Source organism: Abramis brama (assembly GCF_963993115.1).
Source record: "Abramis brama genome assembly, chromosome: 22".
Taxonomy (NCBI): Eukaryota; Metazoa; Chordata; class Actinopteri; order Cypriniformes; family Leuciscidae; genus Abramis; species Abramis brama.
The window spans coordinates 29478945-29489982 of NC_139984.1; the positions used below are offsets into that span (position 1 = coordinate 29478945).

Sequence of the window (11038 nt, forward strand, 5' to 3'; positions counted from 1 at the left end):
GTGAATGAATGTAGTTAGCTAGTAGTTGTCAGGAAGGGCTTTATATGAATCATGTTGAGTTGTGTGTCAAAGCCTCTTTGTTTGGTTTAGAGACTCAGGCTCCTCCAGTGAAGCAGACGGCATCCTTTCGGATCAAGAACGCCAAATGCTACCTGCACCCGAAGCATAAGGGGAGAGCGGAGGACAGCGGCAGACAGATCGGGCCAGGTCAGAGGTCATAGGGCCCAGGAAATGAAGGGTACCATATCATTTTGATGGTCCCTGTAGTGGAATAAGCTTTTAGTAGAGGGAGTTGCATTCTTGTTTTGCTACATAAACAGTGATAATTGCGACATTAAAGAGATAGTTGCCCAAAAATTAAAATTCTGAAAACTCGCCCTCATGTCGTTTCTAAACCAGTAAGACTTTGGTTAATCTTTGAAACACAAATTAAGTAGGTAGTAAGTAGGTCCAGGTAACCAAACCGTAAAAGGTTATAGGCAAAAAGTTATCTTAAAATTAATTCATATGAACTGAGTGGTATGATCCAGGTTAAAAAGATAGTCATTTTATATTATGAAGCATTTTAATTTTGGCTTTTATTTGCATCTAAACAATAATCGACACACATACATACACAAACCTCATTGTTTTCATGCATCACAAAAGATGCATTTACTTGAGAAGCAAAATTACATTAGGCAAGGCAAGGCAAGTTTATTTATATAGCACATTTCATACACTATGGCAATTCAAAGTGCTTTACATAGAGAGGAATAAAAATAATCACAAAAATAAAAGCAAGGAAAATTAAAACAGTTATTCAAAATGCTTTACATAGAAAGGAATTAAAATATCGCACTATGGCAATTCAAAGTGCTTTGCATAGAAAATAAGCACAAAATTAAAGCAAGGGAAATTAAAACAGTTATAAAAGGAATTAAAAGAGATAAATGATACAGTTATTAGAGGAAAATTAATTAAAGTAGTAAAAAGATGATACATAGAATAAACTTCTCATCAGAAAAACACCGGTGTATCTTATTTTGCATATAGTTTTACTCTGACACTGTGTCTGTGGTGTTTATTCGGTGGGCCTACAGTAAGAATTCCATTGGACGTCTCCAATGGACCCGATTTTTCCCTAAAATCAGACAGGAGGAGCTCTACGACTGACCTCGGGTTCACTGCCCCATCAGTCCGCACCCCAAAAAAACCTGTGACTAGGGATTACTTAGAAAACTTGAGTACTGGTAATATTATGATCAAAGTCTTATAGGTTTGAAATAACATGAAGGTGAATAAATTATGACACTTTTCATTTTTGGGTGAACTATTTCTTTAAATCTCACACATTCTAAATTCCATGCAATATATTTAAAAACGGTTAAGGACTTGTTGACATAATCTATTAACAATGTCACTCCGAAATGTGAAACACTGACATTTAAATGCCCTTTTTGTGAATAATAACTTGATTTGTAGGTGGTCAACCATGCAACAACTGCCTGGTCACATTTGTTAACCTGAAGTGTGACTCGTCTAAGAAGTCCAAAGGTCGTCGAGCGCGTAACCCGTCAAGCAAAGAGGTCACACGCATCACTCTGGAGCTGGAGGCTGAGGTCAAGCCAGGGGACACCACCGGTGAGTCTCACATCCTCGCCTAAAATAAACACTTCCTCAGTATTTTTGTCTTGTTTTCCAGTACAAATATCTAAACATTCTTAAAGGTGCAATATGTAGTTTTTCGCCACTAGAGGTCGCCTATTCAAAACAAAGGCGTAGCTTGCGAGATTGAGCGCAGAATCATGGGAGATGTTGTCTTCACCTCACAACCCGTGGAAAAGAATCTGACGGGACTCGGGCAGAAATAATATTCATAGCTGAGATTATTAACGTCACTGTAGTATGAAGCAGAGCTGGAGCGATTGCTAATGACTTTTATCATGCCACAGACGTTGTTTCGGCGTCTTCAGGTCAAGCGTATGTGGGGTAACGCAGCGCTGTTTTATCATTAACATTTGCCTGTTGAAAATGATGTTATAACATTACTCTGTGCGTTCGCTCGGCGGCTGCTGTGAGACACTTGTTGCACACTGCACTATCGACATTAGAATATTATATTAATAAATGCTGGATTAATGCATGCAATTAATTTTAAAACATACTGTATGATGGAGAAAATGCTGCATTACTGTTCCTAAAAATAAAGCTGCATCTGATTATGTTATGTTAGCCACTTGACAAAATAGTGTTGTCTCTGAGGCAAAACATGGTAAAAACATGGTACTCTGGCAAAATCAAGAAAACAAGCGATTCAAACAATAAGACTAACAGTGTTGAGGTGTATAACAATGATTAGTTTTCTGCCTATAAATGTATCCAAACAGTTGTTCCCTTGTCTAATAAAACATAATATATTAAAGCGACTTTGTTGTTTCCATGGTTTGGTGTTACCCTCGGAAATCGAGGGTAACGCGGGCATGATGCCACATAGGCGACGCAATGACACAGTCCGTGTCCTGGTTAAAATTGCTTAATTCTCTGGATTTATACATTTTTGGAAACATCTGGGATAATGTAAGTATAACACTGTTCTAGTGGTTTTTGGAGATTTTAATCTTACATATTATGCCTTTAAATCAAGATACATTTACTTGAGAAGCAAAATGACTTAAGATATTAAGTCTTGTTTTGGAAAAAAATGATTCTCAACATTAAGTAACTTTACACTTAAAGCATAAAGTCACTTAATTTTGATACATTTTTCGGAAAACAAGGCTCACTATCTTCAGCAATTTTCCACCTCAAGTAAATGCATCTTTTATGAAGATTTTTTTTTTTATATTTGTATTGGAAAACAAGACAAAAATACTGAGGAAGAACATAATTTTTTGCACTGCACAGGATGAACGAAGTGCACTGCATTTTAAGTCATGACGTTCATCTTGTTCTCCTGTAGGGAGCTGTAACATGATGTGTCAAAGGCAGCGCATGGAGCAGCAGATGAAGTCGTACATTAAAGCCCTGAAAAAATCCATTAACCAGGAGCGTTTCCTCATCCGTGTGGCTGGGCTGGAGTACGAGGTCGCGCAGAAGCTCCCGCAGGCGGCACTGAGGCAGGAGAACTGCGGACCGGGCCGAGAGAAAGACAGCGGCCGCTGTGGTAAGAACGGAAGAGTGAGTGGGGCCTGTTATTCATGAACCCCTTGAATAATGCAAGGGCTTCCTATTGCCCAAACAGTAGAGCATGGCGCCTTCTACGCCAAAGTCATGGGTTTGATTCCCAGGGAATTAAATATAAATGTAATGAATGCAGAGTTGCATTGGATAAAAGCACTGCCAAATGTTTAAATGTAAGGGTGCTATATCATAAAACATCCCAGCAAGCAATTTTGCATTTTAAAGACATCTAATAGCCGTCCAAACACAGCCCAGACATCAAAAAACAAGGCTATTAGACGCCTTTTAAACCGCAAAATTGCTTGCTGGGATACTATCAACAGATAAGAATGAGCAAGAGCATCTACTAGAGATAGAAACTCAAGATGGTTTGAGACTTGAATGGATATTAGGGGTGTAACGATACCCTCACGTCACGATTCGATACATATCACTATACTGAACTCACGATAGGATATTATTGCGATACTGCAACACATATGATAAAAGGTTCACAAAAAATGTAGTTGTTGATTCAAATGCTAAATTTGGTATTAGTAAATGAATAGGCTTGCTTGTAACCCAATGCACAGGACAATAGTGACACCGGAATAACTGACTGAACTGACTAAAGCAAAGTTTAGCTTGTTAGTAAATATTTGCAAGACGAATTTGAGCATTTTGCATTGATCGCTTGAAACTGCAGGGTTTGTTTTATTATTATCATTGAACAAAGATCCCAGGGGATACATGCATCACAAAAAAAAAAACATTTTCAAACAAGATACAGTAAACAGAGACAGTCTACAAAAAAGTCAATAGAAAGCAATAGAAATTAAACATACAATACGTGAATTTGAAACTTCAGGGTCTTCAGAGTTAAAGTCAGTTTCAGCGTCCTCACTGCTGCCCCCTGCTGGCTGCTCTCTCTCAGTCAGATGTTTGCCTGGGTCATACTACCATGGAGAGCAGGAGCGCTGCGTCCACTGCCCACCTGGAACCTTTCAGGAGCGTGAAGGTCAGCTGGCCTGTGACCTTTGCCCTGGAGGAGACCGCCATGGTCCACCAGGGGCCCGCAACATCACGTCATGTGCAGGTGACCAGCCTTAATCCATGTGCCTTCTACTTGCTAATGGATGTAAATGTGTTAAACTAAAAGTATGTGACATTGTATCGTATGATGAATCCACTATTGTAAAACCTTGAAGCAATTTTCTCTTGGAGTAACTTTGTTCTGTTTCTCTTTCTCTTTTTTACAACAAAAATGAACCATCACTGAACTTACTTAAGCTGGACTATGACGCTATTTTCTTCTAGAAACAAACTTTGTTGCATTATTTTCCTGTTATCACTGTAAATCTGCTTTGAAACAATCTGTATTGTAAAAAGCACTATATAAATAAAGGTGACTTGACTTGACGCAAGGACCTTTTTATTAATAATAGATACAGAATATATTTTAATGGCGATATGTGTGTGTATATTGAGAATGACATCAATCAATGGTATCTGTAATTGTATGATTATACAATAAAGTAAAGAAGTAATTTTTGTCTTTTTATAGGACAATGTCCACCAGGGTATTTCTCCAGCGATGGGTTCAAGCCCTGTCAGTCGTGTCCCCTGGGAACGTACCAGCCCGACCCAGGACGAACTCTCTGTTTCCCCTGTGGAGGCGGGCTCGGTACCAAAAGAGAGGGTGCCAGCTCCTTCAATGACTGTGAGGTCAAAGGTCAGGCATTTTGACACATTCACATCAAGCTAAACAGTGTGCATAAAAACTACTGTAATATATTCATGATGTTTGGAGCAAAACACGGTGCACAATTTTTAGTTATAGAGGTAGGCAATGTTTTTTTATAAACACTTTTTGTTACACAATACAATGAAATCTCCTTGAGTCCGAACTTGATTCTGTTGTGTCTGTAGTGCATATCACATCAGATGCACACATTTGCTGTTGAACACACACCTTTATTGTTCCCTATTGCCAACATACTCATCCCCTTTCCTTTCTCTCTTGCTCCTCCTAATGGTCACTATCCTGCAGTGTTGTTAACTTATTTTTGTTTCATTGTGTTGTGCACTACTGGGCCACCGTACTCTTCACATCCTGATAGCAATCAATAATAGAAGTCGTCTAAAGATAAAAAAAAATTACATTTATCTTCTGTAGAATTCTCGCTAGCTTGCTATTGCTAGCCTCCGAAGTTGCCTAACCTAGCTTTAAAATTTGAGTCCAATTTTTTGTTATACATTTATTAGTTTTCTTTTTTTTATATATGTGTATATAGTTTTTTTTTTCTGGTTTGGGTCAAGGTAAATTGAAAATGAGAAATGTTGCCTTGGCAAATGACTGAAATAAATTAAGTTAAATTTTTTTAGTATTTTATTATATTTTTGTTTACTAGTTTTTGTTGTTGTTATTAACAATAATAACCCTGGTTAACACAAAATTAATTTGGGGTATGTTTGTGTGTATATTCGTAAGAGAAAATAGTTTAGGTTTTACGTTTCATACACACCAGCAATGAATGTTTGACTCACAAAACCAAATAAAACATGCAGAAGTGTTTTCCTCAAGTGTAATAGAGTTCAGATATTGATTAGACCATAAAAACTGGACAAATTAACTCTTACATTTACTAAAATTAGACTCTTGTAGTCCATGTGTGTGTAAGGGGAAGCTTCATGCTAAATCAGCCCATGTGACATCTGTGTTGTGTGTGTGTGTGTAGTGTTGTGTTCTCCAGGTCATTATTATAACACCTCAGTTCATCGTTGCATCCGCTGTCCTCATGGAACCTACCAGGCTGAGTTCAGGCAGAATTACTGCATCTCCTGCCCTGGAAACACCACCACAGACTTTGACGGGGCCATCAGCGTCTCTCAATGCAAGAGTGAGTCTGTTCATCCTAAAGCACAAGTGTGGACTTCGTATGAGTCCCTTATCACTATACAAGTTGACTGAAACTCTCGAAGTAAAACCAACATCAGATCAACAAATGGCATTTTGAGTGAAATTATGTGTTTTGTCATTGGGATCCTCATTTTATATTTTTTTTTTTTCCTGACAGATGGCCGACACTCTTAACTGACAAGATTAGAATGTTAAATTAAATTTAAATTAGAATGGACCCATCTATGACCCATTAAAAATACCAACAAATGTTTTTTTCCCCACAGGTTTATTTTTAAAGGCATAACTGGAGCATTAGTTAATTTGGTTATAGAATCGAGTAAATTCGGTTATAGAATATGGTTTACTGAACTGTGTATAAGCATCACTAAAAGTTGAAGTGTGAACTGAATTTATCTGCGGCCATATATTTACTTGTTAAAGGGGCTATAGGTAAGAATTTTCATGTGTTAATCACTTACTGTAGGGCTGTGCAATTAATTGCATTTCGATTTCGATTTCGATTTTTGCTCCCAACGATCACCAAAATAGTATAATCGAGTAAAAACGATTATTTTGCCATGTTCTGTTTTGAAAGAACGCTCTTATTTTGTCTTGTGTTCTGAATGACGCGCGCACATCCGCCCTCCCGATGCCATAAACTCTCTCAGCTTGAATGTTTAAACTGATAAAACTTAAAAAGAAGTGAAAATGATAAACTTTAGTTACGATGCAATGCTGGCCCGATTGTACAAGTGACAATTCCGTCATGTCCCGACTCCTAAACGCGAATGTGTAGTTTCGACGCTTGCCTTGTCCAGCGCATTTTGAGAGACGGAGAGAGAGAAGACGCGGCACCGCTGAACACGGTTTGTGAAATTGCGTCTTGGAGAAAGTTTTAAAATGATTGATTTGATTTTATAGTCTGTGTGGATTAATTTAGGCTACTCATACAATCTACATGCTAAAGTGAATCAATGTTTGCGGGGGAATTTCCCGCATTATAAGTGGTAGACCTGCGGGAATTATTAAAATACTCATTGAAATATTATCTGTTATATAGTATTTATTTTAATATTTCAAAAAGTACAATCAATGTTCAAATTTCGATTTTTTAAGAATTGTTGAAAGGTGTCTTCGGTAACACTTTACAATAAGGTTCATTAATTAGCATTAGTTAACTACCTTTGTTAAGATTAACTAATAATGAACAATACTTCTACAGCATTTACTAATCTTAGTTAATATTAATTTCACCATTTACTAATACGTTATTAAAATGAAAGGTTGTATTTGTTAACATTAGTTAATGCACTGTAAACTAACATGAACAAACAATGAACAACTGTATTTTTATTAACTAGCATTAAAAAAGATTAATAAATAGGCTACTGTAACAAATGTATTTCTCATTGTTAGTTCATGTTAGTTAATACATTAACTAATGTTAACTAATTAACATTATTGTAAAGTGTTACCGTGTCTTTTTAATAAATGCAACACGTTCCCAAAGTCATGTGAAATAATTGTGTTACATAATCGTGATTTCAATACTGACCAAAATAATTGTGATTATGATTTTTTCCATAATCGAGCAGCCCTAACTTACTGTATTGTCAATGTGTGAATAGCTTGTAACGTAATTTTAAAAAAAGAGATTTGCTGGCTGCAGTTCACTTAACAGCCACCGGTGTCGCTAATAACAAGGGTTTCTGAATTTTAACATATAGTCCTTTTAAATTACTATAGTTATTTTTTTAACTAATAGAATTAACTGGTCAAAATTCTTACAATCGGTTAACAAATTTGCCAGTTAATTATATACATCCTTAGTTTGTCAAAGTGCTTTAAAGGACACGCATCTATTTGGGGACTTGGACTGATGATTTGTTGTGTTTATGTGATGTGAAGATTTCTCTACAGGGTCAGTGTCTATCATATGGTTCTGTTGAAATTCATCTTCACCAAGTCAAAGAAGAAATGTTTTAAACTCATCATGCTCTTGAAATAAACATTGAAATATCAGGGAATATAAAACATTCCAAGCATTTAAGGAATAAAGTAGAGATGCACGATATGTCGCCCACCATATCGGTATCGGCCGATATATGTTCATTTTTAATGTTATCGTTATCAGCCCAATAAGAAAATGTGGCCGATATATTGAAGCCGATAAATAATGGATTATTTCCTTCAGCTGAGACACTTCAGATGCGCACTGTTCAATATGATGGTTTTGAATTGCTTGAAATATGATTGGAATCACTTCAAAAAAGGAAAATACAGTAAAGTGCAACATGTGCAGCACAAGTCTGTGATATAGGCGAAAAACAATTATAATAAGAACATCACAATTGTGTGCTTGGGACATGGATTTTAATGATGAGACTTTTAGTTTTGTAATCAGGCTTTCAAAAATGATATAAAAATTTGGATTTAGATTTATCGGCCAATATATCGGCTTTCAAATATAAAGAATTATCACTATCGGTATCAGCCAAAATGTTCATATCGGTGCATCTCTAATAAAAAGTTACCAAGTCTATTAAAGTCATGTAAATGTTCTTAATGAGAAATTTACCGTAACGTGATATTTTTGTTCATTTGTTGGTGTGTTCAGATCGGGAATGTGGGGGTGAAATTGGCGAGTTCATCGGATACATAGAGTCCCCCAACTATCCTGGAAACTACCCAGCCAATGTAGAGTGTGTCTGGACCATCAACCCTCCACACAAACGCAAGATTCTGATCGTGGTCCCAGAGATCTTCCTCCCATCTGAGGATGAGTGCGGAGACGTCCTAGTCATGAGGAAGAACTGTACGTGTTTGTGCTTTTCCAGGTTTAGCCTTTATAGGGTGCATTAGTGCCTGCCCACTTTTTCTGTGGCGTTGGTTACAGAAGTATTTTTTCCATTCATTTTTCCCATAGAGATTTTAAAAGTGTTTGTAAAAGCATTATAAGCTAAGATCCAAACCAACCAAAAACCAACGAATCAACATTACTAACTTTTATTTGAAGCAAAAAAGTATTTGAAAACTGGGCAAAACTTAACAGCTTTAATGAAGGAAAGAACTACAATCCCATGAAGCATTGCGAATGATACAAACATTTACAAATTTAGAGAGCGTATCAAGAACTGACTTGATTATGTCATTCGTGGTGCTTCATGGGAGTGGGTGGAGCTAAAAACTTTTGGCGAGATTTGCTTGCCACAAATTTCTGATTGGTGAAATTTTCTTAACAGCATCATGGGTAATGTAGTTTTTCACCAGGAATTTCACTGTTAAAATAAATAAGTTGAAATAATGCAAACTCATGGCTTCAGCAAGAGCATATCATCGATTAACAACCTTGGAGCTCAGAGTAGGTCTGTCTTTAAAAGTTTATATGTTATCGTTAAAAATCAATTCCCCTGTAGAGTTTTTACTTACTGAACTCAACTGTTGCACTCTATATCAAGTGTCAAACACTATTTTACTCTTTAAGTATGTTGTACTGAAAGTAATGAAACGGTGTTATCATGCATGAAGGATCTAATCTTTGCATAAAAGACATTTGAAATATTGACTTGTCACGACTAATTTCTCTATGTTAGTGGTGATGGTTTCTTAAGCTTTGATTTAAACACTAAAAAATGTTCTTCTCAGGGTCAGCAACCTCCATCACCACCTATGAGACGTGTCAGACATACGAGAGGCCGATCGCGTTCACGGCCCGATCTCGCCGCCTCTGGATCAACTTCAAATCCAACGATGTCAACAGCGCTCGCGGGTTCCAGATCCCATACGTCACTTATGATGGTACGATGGATTTTAGGTGGATTTCTGTCCATTCTTGACGTTCATTGTCACTAAAATGCGCATGATTTTATTTTTCTTTAGAAGACTACGAGCAGCTGGTTGAGGACATTGTAAGAGATGGAAGACTTTATGCCTCTGAAAACCATCAAGAAATACTCAAGGTTAGTTTTACTAGTGAAATCTGATTTGGCAGTAACAGTAATGAACGTGTGTTTACTCTTTATTCAAAACCCTTAAAGGATTAGTTCACCCCTAAAAGAAAATTTCCTAATAATTTACTCACCCCAATGCCATCCAAGATATCCATGTCTTTCTTTCCTCAGTGGGAGAGAAATTATGTTTTTTGAGGAAAACATTTCTGGATTTTTCTTCTAACAATGGACTTCATTGGTTACCATCGTTTTTAAGTCCAAATCAATGCAGTTTCAAAAGTCTTTGAAGTGTTTAAATGGGCTGTACGCGATCTCAGCTGAAGAAGAGGTTGTTATCTAGCGAAACGATAGATCATTTTCAAAAAAAAAAAAAATTATAGACTTTTTACCTTCAATAGTTCGGATTGAGCTGATCAACAAACGGACAGGGAACTACGTCATCACGTTGAAAGGTCACTGCCTCCGAAACTTCCGTCCGTCATAAAAAAATTCTGATAATTTTTCGCATCGGTAGCAAGCATTTTGAGAGGTGTTTTGACAATTCAGAGCCACCGTACAAGTGAACGCCCAAATCCAGAACTGTTCAGGATCAATTGGTTCACGTAAATTGGTGGTCTTCTTTTTAATATGTGGCTTCAGTATCGCTAGCAAAGCATCAAACTGAGCCACTGACATCCTGAAGTAAACTCGGGATAATCCTGCAGCGAACTCTCCTTCCTCTCTACGCAGTCTCAGGATTGTTGGATGGACCCAATATTTCCTCATTCTTTTTCTCTTTTTAAGAAGAGAGGACAACAAAATCATCCTCACTGCTTGAAGACTCCATTTTGTAGCCTATTGCTTTGCCAATTTTAACTGACTAATTAACACGCATCGGACTCAGTGTGCAAGGTTTCTGTGCGTGACGAATTTTTAGGATGACGTATGCGTTTTTTCGTATTCGTCATTCAGTGGCTCTGAATTGTCAAAACACCTCTCAAAACGCTTGCTACGGATGTGAAAAACGCAGATAATCGAACATGATCCGAATTTTTTATGACGGACA

General features: G+C 37.1%; 1 protein-coding gene across 4 annotated transcripts in view; it reads left to right on the top strand.

The window, feature by feature from the left end:
- The window catches only part of scube3 (signal peptide, CUB domain, EGF-like 3), a 120255-nt gene that overhangs the window by 105969 nt on the left and 3248 nt on the right, over positions 1 to 11038 (top strand). For all 4 annotated transcript variants that reach the window (XM_084099083.1, XM_084099085.1, XM_084099082.1 and 1 more), the window contains 9 exons: positions 91 to 207; positions 1465 to 1623; positions 2942 to 3145; positions 4076 to 4237; positions 4706 to 4873; positions 5880 to 6041; positions 8661 to 8858; positions 9689 to 9841; positions 9923 to 10002. In XM_084099083.1, the coding sequence (XP_083955209.1) occupies positions 91 to 207; positions 1465 to 1623; positions 2942 to 3145; positions 4076 to 4237; positions 4706 to 4873; positions 5880 to 6041; positions 8661 to 8858; positions 9689 to 9841; positions 9923 to 10002 (1403 nt within the window). The remainder of the gene's footprint in view (positions 1 to 90; positions 208 to 1464; positions 1624 to 2941; positions 3146 to 4075; positions 4238 to 4705; positions 4874 to 5879; positions 6042 to 8660; positions 8859 to 9688; positions 9842 to 9922; positions 10003 to 11038) is intronic.